This window comes from Alosa pseudoharengus, unplaced genomic scaffold, assembly GCF_046254945.1.
Source record: "Alosa pseudoharengus isolate Yale_2024_CS ecotype anadromous, Long Island Sound unplaced genomic scaffold, YU_APseudo_1.1 YU_APseudo_1.1_scf_24, whole genome shotgun sequence".
In the NCBI taxonomy this organism is placed as follows: domain Eukaryota; kingdom Metazoa; phylum Chordata; class Actinopteri; order Clupeiformes; family Clupeidae; genus Alosa; species Alosa pseudoharengus.
Window position 1 is genome coordinate 22,101,500 of NW_027468689.1, and position 25,391 is coordinate 22,126,890.

The 25,391-nt window shown below is 47.0% G+C and overlaps 1 protein-coding gene across 2 annotated transcripts in view; it reads left to right on the forward strand.

Moving 5' to 3' along the window:
- pcnt (pericentrin) overlaps positions 1–23,157 on the forward strand; it is a 54,900-nt gene extending 31,743 nt beyond the window's left edge. Inside the window, exons 29-55 of one of the 2 annotated variants that reach the window (XM_076303476.1) lie at positions 1,255–1,487; positions 2,017–2,133; positions 2,644–2,664; positions 3,563–3,799; positions 4,875–5,042; positions 5,957–6,109; positions 6,742–6,909; positions 7,325–8,431; positions 9,473–9,643; positions 10,154–10,783; positions 11,103–11,187; positions 11,382–11,554; positions 11,709–11,897; positions 12,192–12,365; positions 12,910–13,105; positions 13,463–13,643; positions 13,876–13,978; positions 14,309–14,761; positions 15,448–15,708; positions 17,574–17,936; positions 18,762–18,929; positions 19,208–19,345; positions 19,697–19,938; positions 20,076–20,173; positions 20,333–20,477; positions 20,742–20,872; positions 22,649–23,157. In XM_076303476.1, coding sequence (XP_076159591.1) covers positions 1,255–1,487; positions 2,017–2,133; positions 2,644–2,664; positions 3,563–3,799; positions 4,875–5,042; positions 5,957–6,109; positions 6,742–6,909; positions 7,325–8,431; positions 9,473–9,643; positions 10,154–10,783; positions 11,103–11,187; positions 11,382–11,554; positions 11,709–11,897; positions 12,192–12,365; positions 12,910–13,105; positions 13,463–13,643; positions 13,876–13,978; positions 14,309–14,761; positions 15,448–15,708; positions 17,574–17,936; positions 18,762–18,929; positions 19,208–19,345; positions 19,697–19,938; positions 20,076–20,173; positions 20,333–20,477; positions 20,742–20,872; positions 22,649–22,692 — 6,149 coding nt within the window. In that variant the 3' untranslated portion in view covers positions 22,693–23,157. The remainder of the gene's footprint in view (positions 1–1,254; positions 1,488–2,016; positions 2,134–2,643; positions 2,665–3,562; positions 3,800–4,874; positions 5,043–5,956; positions 6,110–6,741; positions 6,910–7,324; positions 8,432–9,472; positions 9,644–10,153; positions 10,784–11,102; positions 11,188–11,381; positions 11,555–11,708; positions 11,898–12,191; positions 12,366–12,909; positions 13,106–13,462; positions 13,644–13,875; positions 13,979–14,308; positions 14,762–15,447; positions 15,709–17,573; positions 17,937–18,761; positions 18,930–19,207; positions 19,346–19,696; positions 19,939–20,075; positions 20,174–20,332; positions 20,478–20,741; positions 20,873–22,648) is intronic. The other variant, XM_076303477.1, reaches the window with a different exon arrangement.
- Positions 23,158–25,391: the final 2,234 nt, after the last annotated feature.

Consider the following 25,391-nt stretch of genomic DNA (forward strand, 5'->3'; position numbering starts at 1 on the left):
GTGTGTTCTCCTGCTCTGTAGGCTGTGAGCAGAACCCTGTCGGGGACCCAGGTTTGTTTTGTGCTCTGTGTGTGTGTGTGTGTGTGTGTGTGTGTTTGTTCTGGGCTTGAAGTGACATGTCGGTCTTCATCCCCATCAGCTTTTTATCATGGATTGACTTTAACTGCCCTCATGCAAGATCCTGTCATGGTTTTTATTTGAGACCTCTAGTGGATGTTGTTTGCGTTGTTCCAAATGCAGTGATAAACCCCAAATGTTTGAATTGCAGTCTAACTTATTTTCTTTGAGTGATTACCCTGCGTGTGTTGCTGTTCCTATATGCTGCATCAGTATCCTTAGTAAGCAAGTGGAGGTGGATGGTGCCCCCTGTAGGCAAACATCAGCATTTCTGTTGTTCCTGTGGTCTGCAGAGTTTGTGCTTGCATGAATCTCTGTGTGCAGTGAGCTGAACGGTTATGTTTTAAATGTGATTCCCTTAGTGTGTGTGTGTGTGTGTGTGTGTGTGTGTGTGTTTGTGTGTGTGTTTGTGTGCATCTTCTGTCCTCTGCATCTCTCTAAATGTGTGGTCTTGAGAATAGCTCCTCTGTCTTTTTAACCTCAAAAAGTCTCTTTGACTGTACCCCTTCAGTGCAGACCTGATAAAAGTCTTGACTGATTAACAAACGACAAATTTCCTAAAACCCTTTCTTGGTTTGGTGCGGACAAACTTCAATGCTAGTGTAGAGACTGAGGCTGTGATGTAAAAGGAACAGTGAATGAAATGCTGTTTATATAAGACCTCGGGAACCGTTGTGCAGTTGAGGTGTATTCTGTGTATTCACCTTGCTCACCCGGCGGCCAGAACAAGGCTAGAGGGTACACTTGCCATCACACTTCAGTCCAGCAGATAGTGGTAATGCACTCTGTTTGCAAACTTCCAAAAAAAAAAAGCTCACAGAAAAAGAAGGGTTCGCTGGCCTGCCAAAGTAACCTTCAGTGAGTTTTGCAGGACAAACGGAGTGCATTACCACCATCTGCTGGACTGAAGTGATGGCAACTATACCCTGTAGCCTCACTCTGACCGCCGGGTGAATAAAGGGAATTGATAATGGTCCACTTTTCCATTCTTGTCTTCCTGTGAAACAGTTTAGTGAAAATTTTAATTTTTCCATCCTATAGAAAGAACAGCTTTTTTTTTTACAGTTTTACATGATGTGATTGTCTGACCATGCATCTGACCACTGACCTGTCCACCTCTGGTCTGGTGGTGTGCAGGTCTGCTGGAGGAGACCCAGCGTCTGGCGCAGGAGCGCCTGGACGTGCAGCGTCAGGCGGAGAAGGACCGCAGTGGGCTGGGCTCACGGCTGCGCGCGCTGGAGGCCACGCTGGAGGAGCAGGAGACCCGCGAGGCCGAGCTGGAGCAGCAGCGGCGCGCCCACACCGAGGACCTGCAGCAGCACATCCACGCCCTGGAGAAGCAGCTCAAGCACCACCGCCAGTTCATAGACGTCAGTACACACACACACACACACACACACACACACACACACACACACACCCTGCAGCAGCACATCCACGCCCTGGAGAAGCAGCTCAAGCACCACCGCCAGTTCATAGACGTCAGTACACACACACACACACACACACACACACACACACACACACACACACACACACACCCTGCAGCAGCACATCCACACTCTGGAGAAGCAGCTCAAGCACCACCGCCAGTTCATAGACGTCAGTACACACACACACACACACACAACCTGCAGCAGCACATCCACGCCCTGGAGAAGCAGCTCAAGCACCACCGCCAGTTAATGCACACACACACAGGAATAGACTTGCATACATACACTATATTTTCTAAGTAGCAAAGCATGAGATTATCCATTATACCTTGCATCCTATTGTTTTTGGTAATATTATGTATTTCAAATGCATGCGTTTTGGCTCTGTTTTTTCCTCTGTGTTTTATTTTGAAATGAGTGTCCTTGTGACCTGTGTTTGTGTTGTGTTTGTATTGTGCTGCAGGAGCAAGCAGTGGAGCGGGAGCACGAGAGAGACGAGTTTCAGCAGGAGATCAAGAACCTGGAGGCCCAACTGAAGCTGCCCACCAAAGGGGGCGCCACAGACAACAAGGGCCAAAGAGTACGGGTTACCCTCTATCACACACACACACTCTCACTCTCACTCTCACTCTCACTCTCACACAGAACAAGCAGTTAGTCACACACACACACACACACACCGAACAAGCAGTTAGACACACACACACACCGAACAAGCAGTTAGACACACACACACACACCGAACAAGCAGTTAGTCACACACACTGTTTCAGGCAACAAAGCTGGATTGGCAGGTATTGGTTATGGATGGTAGTCAATAAAGCATGTAGATCAGTGCATTGAATTCAACTTGATTATTAACCCAACATGGTTAAACCATGATATGGTCATGCTTGCTTCCCAAGTTTTACCATTTATTTGCTTGTTTTTGCTAATTTGGCCAAGATGTTTTTCATGCTTGATTTTGACATGCTTGATTTTCTATTTTTCCCAGTATGTTTTGTCCTTGTTTGCTTGGTATTTGATTCCTCCATGTCTAAGATGTTTTGTTTGTCATGTCTCTACCCCCATCCTTAACCGAATGTTCTAGATAGAGGAGTTGCTTGCTCAGGTATGGTATACTCAGTTCATCCTCCCCTGATCCTCTATACGCTTCTGCATGACCCTCTGCTGTAGTGTTCGTCTCATCCTGATTTCTTACACACACACACACACACACACACACACACACACACACACACATCTGTTTGTTCTTTGATTCTTTGATTCATAGTAATAAGGAATGGTTTGACTAACCTGTCGGCTGGTGTTGTCGGTCTGTCTCTTTAGTTGTTGTGTCTGAAGTAGACTCTGTCTTGTCTATTTTAACTGTATAGAGTAGTTATGGTCGCCCGTAGCGTGTTGGCATTGCTCCTCAGCATGGCTGTAGCCCACAGTGTTTGTGCAGTTGTGTCTGAAACTGATGCCACTTCTTACAGCTTTGGAATCACAGTTTGACTTTGAGAATCACAACTTTTATTCAGCTTGGCTTTATGATGTTGTCGCAACCATAATATCTGTATATAGTATATATCTGTATATAATTTCTTTTTCAAATCACCTTTTGCATGTCAACCTTGTCAAATTTGCTATTTCCAAAGCTGCATAAGAATAAAAATGTTTCCATAATTCCTAATTAATCGTCTGAATAAATGTTATGAATGTAACTGGCTTGTAAACAACATGGCTGCCGCCTGGTGTATCACCTCCAAAGATCTAAAAAGGGAGATTCCAATCCTTGGGTGATAACGGCCAACTAGCTTTAGTCACGGTATCCCATAGGATTCCATTCAAACAAAACCGATTCCGGTCCCCCTGCCAAGACTGGGCCACTGTTTTTGTTTGAGTGGAATCCTGTGAGATGCGATGACCCAAGCTAAAGCTAGTTAGCCGTTATGTGTTTGTCAATGGGACAATGGCTAAGACTGCCATCTCCGCCAATTAGAACGTCTCTGCTCTCCCCTCCTCAGGCGGAGAGCCTGCAGGCCATCATCCGTGACAAGATGGAAGACTACAGCGTGCTGCAGCTGGCCAAAGAGCAGGCCCAGCGCGACGTGGACGAGCGCAACGAGGAGATCGACAAGCTGACGGGCCGCATCCGGGAGCTGGAGCAGGCTCTACTGGCCAGCGCTGAGGCCAGCCGAGCAGTCACGCAGCTGGAGCAGGAGCTGCAGCGCGCCCGCAAGAACCACCAGGACCTCATACAGGTGAGGGGATGGACACACACACACACACACACACACACACACACACACACACACACACACACACACAGAGAGAGCTTGGAGCAGGAGATGCAAAGGGTCACACAAAATACAAACACTCACAGCTGCAGAACTCGTGTCGGTGTGGATAATTTGCATGTATTTGTGTGGGATTTGTGTCTGTAGCCCGGTTTTCGTGTTTGTGTGTGTGTGTGTGTGTGCGCGTGCCCACAAAGTTTGGACAGGGGCTGCTGTATACTACTGAAAGTAAACGCCTTACAAAATCTTGCAATGTGGAGTTTGGCAAAGTACAAACATTTAAGAGTTGTACAGTATCCATGAACTTGTGAGTGTACACACACACACACACACACACACACACACACACACGGCAGAAGTGGGAGTTGTAGAGAGCTGGGAACAGCCCGTGATGGCCAAAAATACCTGCTGAGAGTGGCATGAAGTGCCCTCTCCCACACAGCAGTGCGCGCTTTGTGTTCGTGTGCAGTGGAGGCGCAGCCTGCCTACCTGTTACCAGAGCAGGAGAGAGCAGCCTGAAGTGTCCCTCCCACACTCCAAGCCCATCACGTCCATGACCTCTCTGACCTTATCCCTGCTGCCAATGACACGCTCACTTTATCTCTCCGCTTTACCACTCCCTCCCTCTTTCTCTCACCCTCTCTTTTTTTCCTTTTTTTCCCTTTCTCTCTTGCTCTCTCGTACTCTCTCTCTCACACCCACACTCACACTCACACACTGCTGTGGAGAACAAACTCAAGCAAACCTTACTGGTGTGACTGATGTAAAAGTATTCCCATTGCTACAGAGAACAAAGGTAAAGAGGAACAAAGGGGGTGGAGAATCGATATGTACAGTAACAGAACACTGCCTCAGAACACTGCATGCACCAGAAACCTGCCTCAGTAACCGGCTTTAAGGCTCAGCAGGGCCTCTAGTGTCCTACACTGACTGTAAATATCTCTTAAGATGTATATCTGTGTGTGCATTTGTGTGCACATGTGAATGTCTGTGCGTTTATGCACTGGTGTGAGTAAAAACTGTGTGTGTTGTTTCCCAGGACAAGGAGGCCCTTCAGCAGCAGCAGTATGCCAACAAGCTGCAGATCTCTGCCCTGCAGTCGAAGCTGGACGAGACCAAACACCGTCTGCCCGACAACACAGCTGACCACGAACTGCGCCAGGAACTTGACACCGCCATACAGGAGTTAGAGAACAAAGACCAACAGGTTAGAGTGTGTTTGTGTGTGTGTGTGTGTGTGTGTGTGTGTGTGTGCGCGCGTGTGTCAGCAGCAGAGAATGTATTGATTTTTCTAGAAGTTTCACCACACACCTTACTTCACCTTTTTGCATTTCTGTTGTGAACTAAACATCTCTCTTCAGTTTCACACAAAGCACACTAAGTCAAGTAACACAAATAAACCACTAATTATTTGTACCCCACTTTTCTTTTACTAACTGTAATTGATGTCTTCGTGAAGTGATTCTCCATTTATAGGAAATAAAAAAATACTCTATTTATATGATGTATTATCTGCTGACTACAGTACATCAACACCACCAACACCAAATATCAACAGATTAAGTACAGTTATCTGTACTTTAGTGTGTATTCATTGTTGAGCTTTCCAAATGCACTACTGTATAGTGAGAACGCTAATGCAGTGATGCAGAGGCAACTGGCACAGAGTTAAATCAGAGCCGTATATAGACCCTATCTCTGTCTCTATCTGTGGCTCAGAGTTGAATAGGCTGCTTGTGCCATCTAGTGGTCAGGATGTGCAAACCCTTATCCCAGTAGTTCTTCAAGCCTGTGAAGTGTCTTTTAGACCCAGCAAGTACTTACACACTGCGGTTGTTAGCTTCATTAGTCTAGGCTGACGCCCACATATACTAAGCCTAGTGATTTGCAGTGCTGGGAAAGGGCTTACTTGAGAAGAGGTGTGAATCTTAAGTCATTCAGGGCTGCCTGGGTGAATATTAAGAGGGTAGCTGTACTTGAAATATTAGCTACACTTTTGTGTGTGTGTGAGGTCATTTATGTATGTGTGTGTGTATGTGTGTGTGTGTGTGTGTGTGTGTGTGTGTGTGTGTGTGTGTGTGTGAGGTCATTTATGTATATATGTGTGTGTGTGTGTGGCAGGTGGAGGACCTGCTGGCCCGTGTGGAGGACGTCCAGGCGGAACTGGAACTCCGGCAGGAGGAGGTGCAGCAGCTGAGTCTGCAGCTGGAGCTCAACACCAGAGAGCACCAGGCCCGCGAACAGCAACTGCAGGACGCACTCACTGAGCTACAGGTGTGTGTGTGTGTGTGTGTGTCTGTTTGAAGATGCTGATGTCATACCTATCCATAACCATCACTGCTGTACTGATAATGGAAGAATAATGCAAAGCATTCTGTGTGTGGTCATATCTGAACAAACCTGCAAATAAGTTTTGTATAATAAGTTCTGAACAAAGTAAGTAAGTAAGTAAGTATATATACTCTTTTGATCCCGTGAGGGAAATTTGGTCTCTGCATTTATCCCAATCCGTGAATTAGTGAAACACACTCAGCACACAGTGAGGTGAAGCACACACTAATCTCGACGTAGTGAGCTGCCTGCTACAGCGGCGCTCGGGAAGCAATGAGGGGTTACTCAAGGGCACTTTAGCCGTTCCTGCTGGTCGGGGTTCGAACTGGCAACCCTCCGGTTACAAGTCAGAAAGCACTAACCAGTAGGCCACGGCTGCCCCAAATTTGCTTCCTCAAATGTTAAAAATCCTGTGTTAAGATCCTAATAAAGACATTTGAGTGGCAGGAGAACTGCGTGTAGCTGTGTGTACAGTATGTGCATGTGTGTTTGTTTGTGTCCTGGAGTTTTGATTTGTGCACAAGCTGTGGAATGTATTGTACAGCATTAATCGTCTGTATTTGCTCTGTGGTCAGGACATGGTGAGCGATCTGCGTAGGCAGCAGGAGGAGCAGGAGGAGCAGCAAGAGGAGGCGCTACAACTCCCCGCTGCACTCCTGGAGGAGAAGAACCAGGAGATCGACCACCTCAACCAGCAGCTGCTCCATCTTCAGCAAGAGCTGGACCTCACCAGAGACAACAGGGTAAGGGAGAGCAAGCACACTATTCAATCAATCAGTCAATAAATCAACCAACCAATTTTATCTGCTCATCATCCCAGATGTGGGTCAGTTCACGTATGAGCATGTTTGGCTGATAGTTTTAGATAAGTAAGTGTTCATTGCATGGTATTTTTGTGTTGTTATTGCATGTTATATTGCAATACGATATATTTAATATTTCTCGTTTGACCTTTTATTAAGTACCTACTTCTTGTTTTTTATTTTTCTCTCTTTTGTATTATGCTCCTTTCGCATGCTATGAGACATAGTTTGAAGTGTATATTGCGCATGTTAATGTCTTGCACTGCACAGTGCATTGTACACTGTATTGCTGTGTATTGATCGTCCCTTATGACTGGGTCCTCTGACTGACGCTGTGGCCGCTTCCGCCCCTCAGGCGGCCGAGGAGAAGCAGGCGGAGATCGAGGAGCTGCAGGCTCAGGTGGAGCGTCTCCGCGGCGACCAGGAGCGCGTGCGCGAGGCCCAGGAGCAGGAGGTGGAGCAGCTGCACGAGGTCATCCAGCGGCTGCAGTCGGAGCTGTCTCAGCTCGCCCCCGACGCCCACGAGCTCAGCGACCCGCAGGCCGAGACCAGCGAGCCCGAGAGCGCCGGCTCGGGGTCCGGTACTGCCGCCGGTGCCAGCCCCGAGTCCACCGACCTCTCGTGGCACGCGGGGCCGAGGGTCAAGGGTCGCCGGGCTCACGCCAGAATCCTCGCCGTGGGTCAGGAGGAGAGCCTGTGCCACGAACTGGCCAGCCACAGCCTGCAGGCGTCGCGCCAGCGCCTCCGCAAGCTCCGTCAGGACCTGGAGGAGGCGGCCGCCGAGAAAGAGGCGCTGCAGAGGCTACTCCTCAGCCAGGAGGAGGAGTACGGCCAGCAGGTGCAGACGCTGGGCGCCAGCCTGAAGGAGGAGCGCCGGCGGCTAGCCGAGGGTCAGAGAGAGGCCCTGGAGCTCCGCAGGCAGCTGGAGGAGAGGGAGGCTCAGGTGGAGCGGTTGGAGGCCCGGGCGAGGGAGCTGGAGGACGGAGAGAGGGAGCGCGTGGCCTCCCTGGCCCAGATGGAGGTCAGGGTGAAGGAGGCTGAGCGGAGGAGAGACGAGGCCCTGAGGGAGCTGGAGGATGTTGACGGAGAGGCCCAGCAGCAGCGAGGGCAAGCCCAGGATGTGAGCTCTCCGATAGGGGGGAAGGAGGAGCTGAAAGCCCTGGTGCTGGAGCTCCAGAAGAGCGAGCAGGAGAGTAGGACCGCCGCCGAGAAGCTGAGGGCAAAGGTCGATGAGCTGGAGGAGCAGGTACAGGAGGAAAGGTCAAAGGTCTTCACCCTAGAGACGAGCAAGAAGGAGCTTAACGTGGAGCGTCAGGCCCTGAGACGGCGCGAGGGGCGGCTCCAAGAGGAAATCGAGAATCTCCGAGAGGAAGTGATGTCAAAGAGCTGCCTGGTGGAGGAGCTGAGCGACCAGCTGGAGGAGCGGGTCAGCCAGAACGAGGAGACCCAGAAAGAAGTGCTGGTGAGATGCCCCGTACGCACACATGAGCTCAGCAGGCAGCGGCACCCTTCAAGTCTGAGCTTTGAAATAACTTTGATACATTTTTTTTGTTATCAAGTGATTCAAAGTTAATTGAAACCCTTCCCTCAGCAATACATTTTGAGATATATAAATCATTCATTTTTATTAGTCTTTAGTTTATTTAGTTATTCATTTGTTTATTTATGTGGACCAAGAAAGACGTTATAACTGCACTCTGGCTGCCTCCCCACTGTGGTCTGTGCTGAGCCAGCTGTGGTCTAATTGCCTGCAGACGGCAGCACACCGCGTTTCCACCGACGAAACGCCCCACTGACAGAAGAGAAGAAAGAAAGAGTGAGTGAGGGAAGAGGGAGAGAGAGAGGGGCAGGAAAAAAGCAAACTGCTAGAGTAGAAGGCGTGGTCAGAGCAGACGCCCGTGAGCTGGCAGACGGCTCGAGTCTGACTCACACAGGAACCAAACTACTCCTCAAAGAGGAACAAATCAAGTTTGTACTTCGCAAAACTCTGCCACTCCTGACTTTTGGTTTGTTTTGCTACAAATGTTCTTTGACTTTATGAAACTTTTCCTGTGCCTAGGAGTGAGGATTGAAGGAGGTCTATTTTAGTCATCCAACAGGGTTGTGCCATATGTGAAGTGAAGGAATGAAAACGCTCAGAGCTGCTTTTAATTAGAGCTTTAGTGCAACATATCTGTCGAGGCTTTAAACCGATCTCAACTGCCTTTTTTTCTATGTGGAAAAGGCCCGACCTTAACTAAAAATAAACAGAGGAGCTTAGAGGCGACCCATTTCAGAATCTTCTGGACTAGGACTGTAGCCGAGGCTGCTATTATTACAAGCTTGATCAGAGGAGACTGCACAAAATAACTGGGAATAACAGTGTTAGCTGCTAGGAGTAGCAGGAGCCTTTCTTAACTTCTGATTCTGGATCAGTTCTCCCTGTGTGTGTGTGTGTGTGTGTGTTAAGAGACAGTAAAATAGGTGCCCTGAGGCTGATCCCTGAACTGTTTTCTCCTTGCAGACGTGCGCGGAGGAGACGCTGGCGAAGGCGGACGCAGCCCTGAGGGAACGAGAGCGTCAGCTCAACCAGTTGAGGGCTGAGCACGATGCCCTCAGGGCTGAGCTCGCAGCCGTAAAGGAGGGACTTAGCTCCAGCACCGAGCGCGCCGAGAAGCTACAGGAGGAAGGACAGGTGTGTGTGTGTTTGTTTACACATGTTAATGAGTGGGTGTGTCAAGGCAGTGGCTTCAGTGGCATATTAATATCCTGTATGGGCATGTGTTTAGAGAGTGTATTGCACATATGGGGTTAACTGAGTTTCAAGTACCTGCTCTGCTTAACGTCTAAAAGCGTTTTTACATCGGAATTCTTACTTAAAGGGGATTTCCAAAACGTATTCAGCATATTATGACAATACTGAATAATAGTTGGAATGGAATGGCTTGTGGAAATCCCCTCTGTCGGGTTTTGTATGAAGTTTAACATTTAGACTTCCATTTTCTCTCTCCTCACTTTTCTTTTTTTTCTTTCTTTCTTTCTTTCTTTCTTTCTTTCTTTCTTTCTTTCTTTCTTTCTTTCTTTCTTTCTTTCTTTCTTTCTTTCTTTCTTTCTTTCTTTCTTTCTTTCTTTCTTTCTTTCTTTCTTTCTTTCTTTCTTTCTTTCTCTGCTCTGCTCTGCTCTGCTCTGCTCTCTGGGCTCTCAGACAAAGGACCGTGCGCTAGCGGACCTCGAGGTGTACAACTCTCGGCTGAAGGCCGAGCTGCGGAGCTTGCAGGAGGACCTGGCCGTGCAGGAGGAGGAGCTGGCCTTCCAGCAGCGTGAGCTGGAGCAGCTCCGTCAGCGCTGCAGCCCCCCCGAGCGCTCTCGTCCACCCCCCCAGCTCGTCTCTTCAACCACCTCCCCCATCCGCCACCCCCACCACCACCACCACCAGCAGCAGCACCAACACCAGCGGCCGAGCTTCGTCTCCTCCGTGGACGCCTCGTCCCTCTGCTCCCCAGAGCTGCTCCGCCGGCCGGACGCCAGCATGGACGAGCGTGGCGCCGTGCACCTGCACGCCATCTCCCACCTGTCGGAGCTTAGCGGCCTGCAGCCGGGTGCCTCGCGCCTCGACCTGCTGCACGGCGGAGGCCGTGGAGGAGGAGGAAGAGGAGGAGGAGGAGGAGGCGGCGGAGGCTCCAGTTGCTCGTCGCCCTCACATTCCATCAGCATGCCCGCGGAGCCGGACGCGGAGGCTGAACGGCGGGTGGCCAGCAGCAGTAGTCTCCGCTCGCCCACCTCGCTCTGCGCCTCCGATAACCTCTCTATGCTCGACTCACTGGACGCAGACAAGGTGAGGGGGGATTCATAGAGTGGACACCCAGGGTCACCATTACCACATATGACAAGACTTGTACAGTTGTTATTACAAGGACACATTACACTGTGTTTACTATATATATAGCTCGATCTAGATACCCCAAGGGCTTTACTTTGAAACTTGTGTGTGGCATTTCGATTCAAAAGCGAGAATGAAAGCTCCTCATGTTGACCTTTGGATTGTCGTCTACTCATTTTGGCCTACCACTAGTTTCACTGCTGTGTCAGGTGTCTTGTAGATCATTGTTCTGCAATACGTTACAATTTAACTGAAGGTCAATTCTGTGTTGCAGCTGGACCATCTGTCCCTGACCCCGTCCATGCCCTCCACGTCCCCCGGCTCTGCTCCAGAGTGGGTCAGCGATGGCTACGGCAGCAGTAAGTGCGACTATTAATGGCTTTCACATTAGATCAGACACTGAGGTGTTGGTGCTGACTCTCACTAGGTTATTGTTAACCAAATGAACACTGGTATTCACTTGAACAACATTGTCAGCTGTTGGATAATGGTATTGAGTTGGTGATTTGTGGCAGACTATGTTTCTAAGTTTTTCTCTCGTGTGTGTGTGTAGATGTGAGTTCGGACCTGGGCGCTCGGCTCAAGTTGGAGCTGGAGAACACTGAACGTTTGGATGCCCAGTTTGTGGAGTACCTGCGTTACCGTGGCATCACTCCTGCAGATAATGCTGACAGTGCAGCTGGAAGCATGAACCATAACGATGAGCTGCTGTCACCTGAACTACAGGTAACACACACACCGATACAAGAATATGGAACACTGTGACCATGTTTTTTTTTTTTTTTTTGTAGTGTTGTGGATTGTTCTGGAAATAGGCCAGAATTAGTCTTGGGCAGTTCCTTTCTCTCACCATTAACTGTCTGTCTGTCTGTGGTTGCAGACACTACTGAAGAGAGTGTATCAAGAGAGCTGCCGGGTACTCTCCCTCTCCCGACGCCCCGCCCCATCCGGCCAGACGGCTTCTGATTCGTCCCCACCACCGTCATGGCAGCAGGAGAGGCGGGCCTTGCAGGAGACTGTTCTGTCACTCAGAGAGCTGCTTTGTAGGATGGCCGACAGGGAGCCAAAGGTGAGTGACAGCCCGAGGAACCATTCAACACTCTTCTAAACCACATCCCAGCCAAAATATGTAGTATTGTGTTGCATGACGGTACTCCTCATACCTCATGAAGTCTTTTAGCCATTCCTCAATGAAGCACTTTTTCTCCTCATGAAGGCTAGCAAATCCTAGTGAAATTAGCAGGCTAACAGTTCTTCCTGTTTCCCTATTTGGTCATGTTGAGATACTACCATTGTACATTTGAATCTTTTACGAGTAGCACGTGTTTGCATACGCTTATTGTGTGTGTGTATTGTGTTGCAGTCGACGGGCAGCGATGCAGACTGGCGTCAGGAGCTGCTGCAGGCCGTGAGGAGTGTGTTTGACGGCGAGAGGGTGTGGCTGCACACGGAGCTGCAGGCACTGCTCTCCCACTCACACGCACCCCACGACCACACACCCCTCATCAGCCACATGGAGAAGCTGCTCAGCAAACAGGTGAGACACACACACGCGCGGGACACCAGCAAACGGCTTTTTAAGACCCTTTCTACAGAAAGACAGATGGATACTTTGCCTTATTGTCTTTTATTTTACCTACTTTCCATTTTTTTTTTACACTTGTGTTACTATTTTTTCTCTTTTATATATTTATAATATTTTTCTGTACATGTATACACACCTGCCCTGGCCCCAGTATAAAAGTAAAGTGAGTGGAATTTATCCAAAGTGACTGGGTGACCATTTTTAGGCAGCTACATCGTGCCCCAAAATAACTTGTAAACCTAATTGTGAGTTGTACAGTAATTTCCTGTGTATTAGCCGCATTGTGTATAAACTGCAGAACAGTGTTTTATGCAAGTTAAAAAAACCAAAACCATATTAATACCATATCAACTGCCCATGTGTATTAACTTTATGGCTGAAGAAATTTTGCAAAATCAATGTATAAACCTCGGCTAATAGTTGGGAAATGACGGTAATGCCTAATACTCCCACTGCCCCCTCCCCCTGTCCTGTGCCGTCCTCCCCACTCTCTCAGGAGGAGCAGCAGAAGCGTTCTCTGGAGCAGCTGCTGGGTGCTGACCGGCGCAGCCTGCAGTCGGAGGTGCAGAGGCTGCAGGCGCAGTTGCAGACCTGCAGCCGCCAGAGCCAGGAGCAGCTGCAGCAGCTGCAGGCCACGCTCACGACCGCACAGGAGGAGGGAATGCAGAGACAGCAACACCTGCGCAAACAAGGTGAGAGGCACGCACACACACACACACACACACACACACATACACACACATACACACACACACACCAACACACACACACATGTTCACTGCTCACTGACTGCTTTCAGCCCCAGTAATACCTGCACAAACAATGTGGGACACACACACACACACACACACACACACGCGCACATACAGACATGCACATACAGACGCACACAGACACATGTATGCACATACAGACACACGCACGCACATACAGACACACACATACACACAGACTGTAATGCTGGAGAAGGGCACACTGTAAACAGCTAATGAACTCATTATGCAAAACATAAGCATGCATTAAATGACTGTGTGTGTGTGTGTGTGCAGTGGAACAGCTTGAGGTGCAGCTGCAGCAAGCGCAGGCACTGTGTGAAGACCTGCGCAGGCAACTGCAGCGCGAACAGGAAGTGACCTCACAGCTGCGGGCCGACCTGGAGGAAACCAGCCTGCAGCTCCACAGTGCCACCAAGAGCCAGGAGGAGTTCCAGACAGAGCTCGGAGTGCTCAGGTACACACACACACACACACACACACACACACACACACTTCATATATACACAACACCCTGCCATGGCCATACTGATAGAATTATCAGACGCTCCAGACACACTGACTGACTATTTAATAAGTATATAATATTGAGAAAAAAAGAGAATCCAGGGCACTATTCTGTAGAAAATTGTATTCATATTTAATATGAAATGTTAATTTGAAACATTGCCTGTGTGTGTGTGTTTCAGGCTGCGGTTGGTGGCTGAGGAGGAGGAGCATAAATCCTGTAAGGAGGCTGTGGAGCGTGAGCAGGCTAGAGCCCAGGAGTTCCAGGAACAGCTACAGCAAGAGGTACACAACACACACACACCATACACACACCGTGCACATACAGATATGCACACACCACACACACACACAAATATACATACACCTTTGTACACACACCGCACACTTACACACCACACACACACCTTTACACACACAGCACACACACCTATACACAGATATACTTATACATACAGATGGCATACACACACAGCACACACTCCTTTATACACACAGAGATATACACAAACACAGTCCTACACGCAGGCTAAAGACCAAGTGATGGTGGGTGCATGGTGACCTGCATATTTGTAACTCCTGCTACTTTCCTCTTTCTCTCTCTCTCCCTCTCAGTCACTGTCCCAGTCTCTGCGCTCCACGGTAGAGGAGCAGTCCTCCCGCCTCACCCAGCTGAGTGCCAGTCTGGAGCAGGAGCGCACCACCACCTCCAACCTGCGGGGGGAGCTGCGCATCGAGCGCTCCCGCTGCGAGGCCCTGCTGGCTCAGGAGTGCCAGCGGACGCAGCAGGCGACGCGCCGGGCCGACGAGGAGCGCGCACGGGCCACCGGTCTGGCCGAGGCTCTGTCCCGCCAGGGTCAGGAGCACGCACGGCGCCTGGAGGAGGAGGCGCGCAGGCAGGAGGCGGCGTCGGCGCACGACCGGGCGTTCATCGCCGAGCTGCGCGTCCAGCTGCAGCAGGAGCGGAGCCGCCAACAGCAGGTGGAGGAGGAGGTGGCGGCAGCGACTGTGGCGGCACACAGGAGGGTGGAGGAGGAGCACACACACACGCTGGAGAAGCAACAACAGGTGTGTGTGTGTGTGTGTGTGTGTGTGTGTGTGTTTAGAAAGTGAGGAGGGGCAGGTTTAGGCATGTGGATATGGAGAAGGAATGGATTGGAGTTGATTAAAGTCCTGACGTGAATTTAATTACAGCTCTACAGTCGTATGGGGTATGTGGTAGAAAGGTAGCCTGGTAAACCAAACTCATTCACTAAGTGAATAGAGTCTGGTCACCTCACAATTAAGATTCCTTTCCAACACTCGCACTGCGACAGGCTTTGAAATCATTGGTCCAGCCTAATCAATCACATTGATCAGGGATTCATAACGTTACTTAAGCCTATTTTATGCTTCTGCATCGAATCGACGGCGTACCCCCGCAGACCCCTCTGCGTCGTCGCGAACCCCTCTCCGACCCCTTTTGGTTACAATGACGGGGTTATCCATTTGTAAAGTGTTTGTCAGTAACGTTTTGAAATTAGCACTTCGCCAGCAAGCAGTACTTTGTGGGCAGTTGTGCTAAAGTTTGCCTGCTAACATAACTTAAACTGGCTGGCAGACACTTCGCAAATAACCTCAGACTTATTTGCTGGTTTACTGTGTTTATTTCTTGATACTTTGTACAAAATCTAAGCAAGAAAAGGCCAAACAATTTTTTTTGATCCAAAACTTGTCGGTGCTGCTCAGTAAATGTGTGTGTGTGTGTTCTGCAGCGTAACAGCGAGGAGTGTGTGCGTCTGCGTGGGGAGCTGCATCAGCTGCAGGCCCAGCGGGAGGAGGTGAGCGCGCTCCTCCAGGAGGAGCGTGGCCGGGCGCGGATGCTGCAGCAGGAGCTGGAGGAGCTGAGGGCCCAGGTGAGCGCCCTGAAGGAGCGGGAGGTGCAGAGGGAGGAGCAGTGGGAGCGCCAGAGGAGCAGGGAGCGCCAGGAGAAGGCCGACCGGGAGCGCCGCCACGAGAGGAACAGCCAGAAACTGGTCAGTACTATGTGTGCGTGTGCGTGTATGTGTGCGTGTGTGTGTGTGTGTGTTCTGGTTTTTTTGTTTGTTTGTTTATCTGTATGTGCGTGTGTATGTGTGTGTGTGGCTGTCTGTTTCTGGTTGTGTGTGTGTGTGTAAATGTGTGATATGTAATTTTTATATCAGATCTGTTTTTTGCCTCAAAAAAAGTCAACCTGTCAAGAGATAACAGTATTGTTTTTATCCCTTTATTATTTACCCTTTCAGTGAGAAAGTTTCAGCCTTAATGATGGTGATCTGGGGGGTATTCCATCAACCTCGCTAAAGGCCAAACCTGGCTTATTTCGATAAGTCTCGCTAATTTTAGTGAGAATTCCGTTCCATTAATGAGGTTAACGTGAATCCCAGCTTGGTAACCATGGGAATTTATGCCACAGAACTAACCTGCTCCGTAGCAGGTTAACTTTCAAGCTAAATTAAGCTGTGTTGCAAAAAAAACCAATCAGTCGGAAAACAAGTCCAAAAAGATGGTTCCGTCAACCTGTGCTCTCGTCACCTGTATAGGCTACTACTTCAAAAATAGAAGTAGGCCTATAGAAATGTTTTTTTCCGACAGTGCACCAAGCATGGATTTACACATTCACTAGCTCCAAAGAATGTATGAAGATTATATGATTAAAAATCTTTTAACTTCATATGCGTGTGGTTCTAGGAATCGTGCTACTCTGCGTCATTTACGTTCGGTGGTGGTGTAACGTGCAGCGAGACGGCATAGGATAGGATTTACATTCTTGCGTGTTCGCAGGTTCGCTTCCCATACGAAGTATTAAGGCTATATCGTTTATCACCTTGAAAATAGCATTTTTAGTTATAATCTTTGATGAAAGACATTTGTCTACTGCTGATAAAGGGTCATGCACATTTAGTAGGCTGTTCAGTGACAGCTTTGCCAGTGGGCTATAGCCTATTAATATCTGATGCAAGCCAAAGGATAATTATTCTGTAGCCTAGGCAGCTAATAATTAAAACTGCTTCATGTGTCGACGATTGTTCATGAATGTCAAATCAACTGTGTGCTACACAGATTAAATATTAGGCATAAATTGAATTGAAAGCCATTGCATTTCAGATAATTTTATTTCAAAACACTTTGGGACTTATGGGAGACAATAGCCTATTATGTTGATACTAATTTATTTTATGACCACCTACACCTAGACAATAATTTGGAGTGAATGAACTCTTTTAATCTAAGAACGCTAGGCTATAGATAGTTTTGAATATCTATATGCATATCCATAAGTTGTTTTTGAGTTTATACTATTTATTCATGCACTCGTTTTGTTCAAGCATAGACTGTAGACCTATGTGTTCAAGAGTGAAGCCAATCAAACTTGCAATTGATTTCAAAACCATTAGCATTGTTGTTTTAAATGTATGCTTTCATTATTCTCCCATTTCTGTAGGCAATCTATTTTTTTCTCTCGATGTTAAATTTGATGACTTTCGATGAAAATCCTGTAGATGGCGCTTGCCAAATCGAACAGAAATAGTCTAGTATTGTCTTAATTTTACGACATATATCCTCTTTTCGTCAATCTACTGTTTTGGTCTACTGTTCTACCTCGTGCACGAGCAGAGATGAAGCTGACTTTAACCTCGCTTGAATAAACGAGACCAAGATGCCGCTAACTTGAGTTAATGGAACGGCTTCAGCCCCAAGTGGAAGTCTACGCTAGTTCAAGCCAGGCTATTTCTGTTAAGCGCCGCCTTCATTAGCGAGGTTGATGGAATATCCCCCAGGAGGGTGTGCTTTAGCTAGGAAGAGAACATAGATAATGTCCATAGAATCTTATGATTTTCTGTGTGTGTGCGTGTGTTAGTTGGAGCTGGAGCTGTTGAGGCAGCGGGACCAGCAGCGCTTGCAGGAGCTGCAGCACACTCTGGCCGACCTGGAGGAACAGGAGAAGCAGCTGACGGCCGAACACCTTCAGAGGAGCTCCGAGCTGGGCACACACGCCTCCTCATCGCAGGCCAACGCACACGCCGCCGCCGCCACCTCTTTATCGCAGGCCAACACACACGCCGCCGCCACCTCCTCTTCATCGCAGGCCAACACACACGCCTCCCATACCAGCACATACAGCTCCCACACAAACACACACACCACACACACCAACACGCACAGCCTGCACGCCAGCAGACGTGCCACAGAGCAGCCCAGCCAGTCTGCTAACCACAGCCAGGTGAGTGGGAACGCACACTCACACTCACACTCACACTCACACTCACACTCACACTCACACTCACACTCACACTCACACTCACACTCACACTCACACTCACACTCACACTCACACTCACACTCACACACACACACACACACACACCCACCCACACACACACACACACACACAGGCCTTGTGGCCCAGGCAGTCTGAGTAGCTGAGTTTCCATCCCACTTTTAATGCACACTAGTGCAGTGCCCGTTCAAACATGCTATTCCTGTAGAAAACCCGTAGCCCAATTACATGCCCGTATCCGTATGTACACCCCCTTTACAAATAGGATGATTGGTGAAACATCATTCCAGCTAAGCATTCAATAATGAATACTGAATATTATATTATAATACATAAGCCTATAGTTAATGTGCAGTAAGCAGAATTTAGGGATAGCTGCATTTAGGCATTTTGTAGAATAAAGCATCATCATATGAAAATCATATGTGTTTGTTGGCGTGTTTTTGCAAAATCCGCTGAATCATTTCATGCAATCGGACCATCGGTTCGAGATATGCGAATAACATGCACACACGCAAGGAAGTCCGTTTGATTTGAAACTTACCAGGTATCTTGCTATGGGCACGAGTAAGTGCACTGCCAAGTTTGACGTACATACGTTCCTGCAATTTATAGATAGATTTCAACTAATCTATTTAACTGAAGAAATCCTAACCGGAAACACTTGAAATGTGGATCCATATTTGTTGTGTGTACTACTGTATAATGCATTTTAAAAGTGTGTCATGAGGAAGTACTCACTAAGTGTGTGTGTGTCTCTTGTCTCAGAACACGTCGTCTTCGTCCTCCCCCTCCTCGGGCATGCTGGAGCGTCTCCTGAGGGAGAACTCTGAGCTGTCGGAGCGCCTCACCCAGTTGAGCGAGGAGCGCGTCTCCCTCAAACACACTCTCAGCTGTCTGGAGCGGGAGCTGCAAGCGCACAAACGCAACGAGCAGGTACAGTAGACGCCAGCCTGCGCATGAATGGAGTGCAAGAGTTAAGAGATTTAGCATACTATTGTAGTAATGGAATGGCTTACATGACTCTGTATGTGTGAGGTCTGTTTACAACCTGATTGTGAATTATTTATTTTCCATTCACTGTGAATTGTCATAGCCTGAGAAACATTTACTGCGGCGTGTATGTCATGCAATATACCGTATATAGAGGTGTGTGTGTGTGTGTGTGTGATATACAGTTAACAGTGTACCCCGCTGCTGTGTTTGATGTGCAGGTGAGGTCGTCAAGCGAGGTCGCATGGCAGAAGGAACGCGCCGGTTTGCAGATGGCCGTGCGCTCCGCTCAGAGCCAACTGGCCAAACTCACCGCAGAGATCGAGAACAGACCGCTACCTGAGCCCTCACACAGCAAGGTCTGTCAGTCAGACACACACACACGCTCGCACACACACACGCTCGGACACACACACACACACACACACACACACACTCACACACACACACACGCTCTCACACTCTGTACTCGCGTGTAAGTGGCCACTCTTGTGGATCCTGTAGGAAATTAATGATATAAGATTATACTAATTATTATAATGAATTGGAGGGTGGGGTACATTGTACAATAATGATGTGACCAAAAAAAATCAGTTACTTTGAACAAACCTTACACGGTTGGCTTCCTTTATAATTAACAGTTTAGCCAGACTAATTAGTCAATCTAACGTGCTCTTCTTTTCACCTGGTCTTTCACCTGGTCCCCTCAGCTGCAGCGCCTGTACGAGAAGTACCTGCGTGCGGAGAGCTTCCGGAAGTCTCTGGCCTACCAGAAGCGCTACCTGCTGCTGGTGCTGGGTGGATTCCAGGAGTGCGAGCAGGTGACCCTGGCACTCATTGCCCGCATGGGGGCTTACCCGTCCCGAAGCGACCTGCAGACCGCCGCCCAGCTCCGCTCCCGGCCAATCAACCGCTTCCGCACTGCTGTGCGCGTCGTCATCGCCATCGCCAGGTCAGAGACGGGAGGGGTCACATGGAACACTTGCGGGGGGGGGGGGTTGTGTCTGGGATGGCATTGTTCTTGTCAGGTTGAATCTTAAAAGTACCTTAGAGATTGAGGGCTTAATCATATTGCTTTTTCACCACCAGGCTCAAGTTCCTAACCAGGAAGTGGCAGAGAGCCATCAAAAGGACTGGAACGAGCTCTACGCAGATCAACGGATATCGATCCACAGGGACCAGCGCAGGTAGGTGTACTCGTTTTAGTAGATGTGAGACAGCGATGTGAGTGATCGATGTGAGTGTGTTTGTTTGTGTGTAGCCGTGTGTGTGTGTGAGTGATCGATAAATCCTGTAGTGTGTACAGTATGTGTGTGTTTTAAGACTCTCTGTTCTGCCACCCCCAGTGTCCACTTTGAGGTCTGATGTCCTGAGGCCACAGCATCCGAGCTCAGCCTTCAACTCCCCTCCCACCAAGGAACCGCCTACACAAAAGGGTGTGGTCGCTCCTCTGGTGCCGCCAATCAAATCTCAGCTAATAACGCAGAACAGGTGAAGATACTTACCAGCTCATTTATAGCAACATCATGAATGAGCCTGTTTTTTAAGAACCTCCAGATGGCCTTTCTCTCTCTTATGGAATTATGAAGTTGTTTTTTATTTATACACTACCAATGATCATGCTTCATTAATGCACTTCCAGTTTGCTTTAGTTTATCTAAATGTGTGGTATGGATAAAAATGGTTTCACTGGTAACTGATTATAAATAAAAATGTGATTTTATTTTGTGTGTGTGTGCTTGTCTCTGTCCCCAGGATGCACGCGAGCCCGGTGTTGTTACAGACAGAGCGCTCCCTCTCTGCATCCCAGGATGCCGAGCGCTCACTCACGGAGTACATTCAGCACCTGGAGACCATCCAGCAGCGGCTCGGAGCCGTCCGTCCGGGTGAGACAGAAAAGGGGGGCACTCTGGTGTGGGGGGGGGGGGGGGTGTCAAGTATGGGGCAGTCCCTCCAGGAGCGTGCAGGCCTCTGTTGTGGTTGTTGTTACGGCCAAAAGTAACTGAATTTGCAAGGGGGAATTCTCAAAAATGGTAGCGATCGATCAATCAATCAATCACAAATTCTGTGACTTCTTCAATGAATTATTGAATTAGTGTTTATTTGGAAAAAAAAAAATCATGATTGCAAAATCCTGGAGGGATTGTTTGGGAATGGGGTGCGTGCGTGCGGTTGGTTTTGGTGCTTTGAAAGTGTGTACTGATGGATCATAGCAGCATACCACACTGTTGAGGAAACCTCACAGAAGTCACCCCATAACATCACTACACAGGTGTGAATCAGTTTTGGTGGCACACTACATGCATGAACCATATTACCCACAACCCCCTTCTTTGCACATTTTTGGGAAGCCTGTCTGTGTAATCAGGCACTGTTTCTCCTGTAAAAACACCCACTCAGAAACACTACGCAGACTACTTTCATGTTCCGCAAACAGCATAAGTAATACCAAACAAGTGTCCGGTTAACATGATAATATGGTGACTGATTACACAAGATGGCGTGAACCCAACAATCCCCATCTCGTATCGGCCCTCTTAACACTTTGGGGGATACCCAGTCATTAGATACCCCCCCTCCCCTCCTTGGTTGCTGATTGGTTGATTGCCTGTGACTGGCGTTGCAGTCAGCCCGGGTGAGAGTGGGAGACATGGCCACGGCAGCCTGGCCCACATGATGGGCCAGAGGCAGAAGTGGCTGAGTGAGAACAGGAGCTGGCACTATCTCAGCTGCCTGACGCCCGCTTACATGCTGCCGCCCGGTGAGTCCCCCTCGGCCACGCAGACCAATTCCAGACATCCGGTTAACTCAGTCATTCGCTCACTCGCTCTCGGCCACTCGGACTGTTACTCCAGACATCCAGCTATTCACTGACTCAATCTTAGACTTAGACTGACATTTATTCATTAATTTCCACCACTCAGACTGACTCCAGGCAGACAGCCATGTATTCATGATTTTTTTTCATTCATTCATTCATTCATTTCACCTCTCTGTTCAGCCACTCGCTGACTCACTCAGTTCAAATGTGTTCTTCTGTCACCTAAAGACAACTGAATAGACCTTGAGCATGGAACAGAATGTTGAGCTCTTTCTGCGAGAGTCTTTGTAGCATTCAGTTGGCAATGTTCAGTATCTTGTGTAATCAGTCACCCCAAGTTCACTTTGCCGATCTTTTTACCTCTGTCAGTTGCATGTTTGTGTTAAAAGTAATTCATTGGTTGTGGTCACAATTTAAACTAATTTACTATGACTAGTTGGCTAACTTGCATTCCAGGGTAATGTCTTGTGGTGGATAATGTCTGCTTGTTTGAATTGAATTGAATTTCTCTCACAATTGACTTCCGATGATTATGAAAACGGAATCGAAATACAAATATTTTGATATATTCTATTTTTCTAATAATCATCTCTTTACTCTCGAGTTTACAACCCTTTGCTTTTATAGTGGTAACTGTTGCATGACTTTTTTTTTTTTTTCCTTCAATTTTTTGTAAGTGGATCGTTTCCTTCATTATTGATTCATCGTATTAAATAATTGTTTTCTCAATATTAACCATCATGATTTATGATTTTTACCATAATCAAGCAGCTGTAAATCACTGTCCTAATGTGATATTTGTCATCGGTCACTGACTTTCCTGCTCTTTCATTTCTTTTAGGGTCCCCCTCGCTGCTTTCATATCCGAGGAAATCCGACCGCTGAAGGAATGTTAAAACCGCACTTGTGCCAGTGTGTTTGTCATGTTCCGTTTTTTGTACTGGAATCGCCACCATTTCCATGTTTTAATAAGAACTTTTAGGACTCATTTTTTAATTGCCTAAATTATTTTTGTATTCATTGCAGTTGTGTGCTTTTTGTTTTTTTGTACAGTCATCACAAAATCAATTAATACACTGGTGTCAATTGAATGTGCTTCAAATAGTGGTCACTATTTTTTAAAATAAAGTTTTTATATACGTTTCTATCTTGTTCTGTACAAATGTTGCATATTGTTATTCCTTATATTTGTAATGCTATGTACATTTAAGAAAGTTGCACTGAAATCGTACACAAAAAGGGTGAAGTTCTGATTTAACTTTTTGTAAAAATGGTTTTGTTTTTTTATTTACCAACATTTCTACAAAAACAAACATCAATAAATATTTTATTCCAAATGTGTACCACAAATATTTTCTGTTATTTTTTATTTATTTTTTTATCTACAAAAATCACCATACAAATGATAACAAACAGGGGTATACAAATCAACACAAAGAGGACATAATATCAGAACATATACATATAGTTCTGTCAGCTTTTCAGCTGTTGAGTCCAATAATAGTGTCCATGTAGAATTTGACTTCGTTTTTGAAGGCTGCAAAACAAGGTCCCCCGCCCCATTTACGTTTACGAATATGAAATGTTCCCAATAACAAGAGCAAATGTATCGTAAAGACACTATTTCTATTAATGTCTGCATTTTCATAAAAAAAAAATATAACATTATTTTTTTTAAAAGTAACATTGCACAACCACACAGCACTACACATATTTTCTAATTCTATCAAAAAAAAAAAACCTTGAGTAAATACATTCGTAAAATAAATGACAGTTTCAAGCGATATTTTCTGTTATTGTCATGTGTCAGCGTAGCCCTAATGAATCACTATATAGGCTACACAAGTATTTCATGACTAACATTTTGTTGAATTAAGAAACTACTATGAAACCGTAGCCTACCCCGGTGCATTATAATGCAAGTCGCTTTGGATAGAAAGGTCTAAGTAGGCTACCAATCAAAAGAATCATAGCCGACTGACTTCCTTGATAGCAGGGACATTTTTTTAACACGAGGAATTGCAGTCGGTATGTTGACTCGCAAACGATTAGACCTTTCATTTTGTAGGCTAGGCCTATTCTACCACCTTTGCGTCCACTCCTCTTTCACGAAAGAAAACGAATGCTGTAGTTCAGATGACAAAACTGAAAGGTGAAAGGTTCATTTTAAAAGCGTCTTGGAGACAAGACACCAATTAAGAAGAAATCGCGCTTTTTTGGAACAAAGCTAAGGCTACTAAAACCGACTTGATAACTGGCAATTTACAGAACCACCGTTTCCCAAATAACGTTTGTTACATTACGATTCGTAGCAGGCCTACGCTAGTTCGTTTAATTCCACCTAAGCCTATACAGATCTGTCTTCTGAACATCTGGCCCTAATTGAGTTATCAGGCCTTAGCACCACTAGCCTACCAAATTTCCAGTCAGTGCTGGTCCTCAGTTATTAGCCTAGGCCTACTTATAAAAGACTAAATATAACATTTGTATTAATATATTTCTAAGAATTGCGGGGTTGGGTGGCCTAGGTGCTGATTTGGATGCCGAAATTATAATATAATTTAATTTGATAACATGCTTTCTAGCGTGGCCACATTTTGTGAGATGCTTTAGGCAACTATTCCGTTTGCTGTCCGAAACGTTATAAATAGCACAAATAAGCCACACGTGTTAGCTGAGTAAAGAGTTCATCCAGCTGAACAAGAACGACTATCATCACGTTCTGCAAACATTCTATTTGATCAACAGTTGGTTGTTTTGCCATGCATTGTGACGTTGCATTACACATAGGCTACGTCATAATGCCTCCAGGGTATATAAACCAGGGTCCATATAAAAGTTTTAATTTGGGAATGTATTGGTAAAGAGAGTGCCACGTTTCTTTATTGATCAGGAAATTAACTCATAGCCTATTCTGAACACTGTTGGTGGAGAGTAGCAGGATGCACCGCATCGATTCTTTGGATCTGGCGGGATGCCACAAACGTCACCTCAAGCCTTTAAAACTGTTCAAAGCCATAAGAAAACAACGACTTCTGCCCAAGCAGGTACAGAATTTAAGGACTTGCGATTATGTGGATCCTCCCCGTGACCAGGGGCTTGGAGATGCCCCTAGCCGCGTCTTCAAGACTCCACCTGAGACGCTGCAGAGATCTGTGAAGCAAGACCAGGTAAATTAGTAATTCAACTGATGATAAGAAAATATATAAGCCAGTAAGTAAATAATAAATAGGCACAATATAATGACAATTATCACATATGATATTGCACTGACCTACTAAATCCATCTGTATGTCTGTCTATCTAACTATCTATTCTCTGCCACATTGGGCCTAGGTCATCATTATTTTTGTCTATGCATTTGTGCTTGTGCCAATCTTCACTAAAATAAAAACTTACATGATGGACCCTTCTTAGGTTCTGCCTATTCAGCATTTCGCTTACAAGACTGACTATAAGGATTACCTTGGGCCTTTTGACATGTAAGTTCTGTACACAACAGAGCACAATCAGATTCAATGCATACTTAATCATAGAGCAGCTTCAATTTGCTTCAATTTGTTTCCTGTTCTAGGGGGGTGACT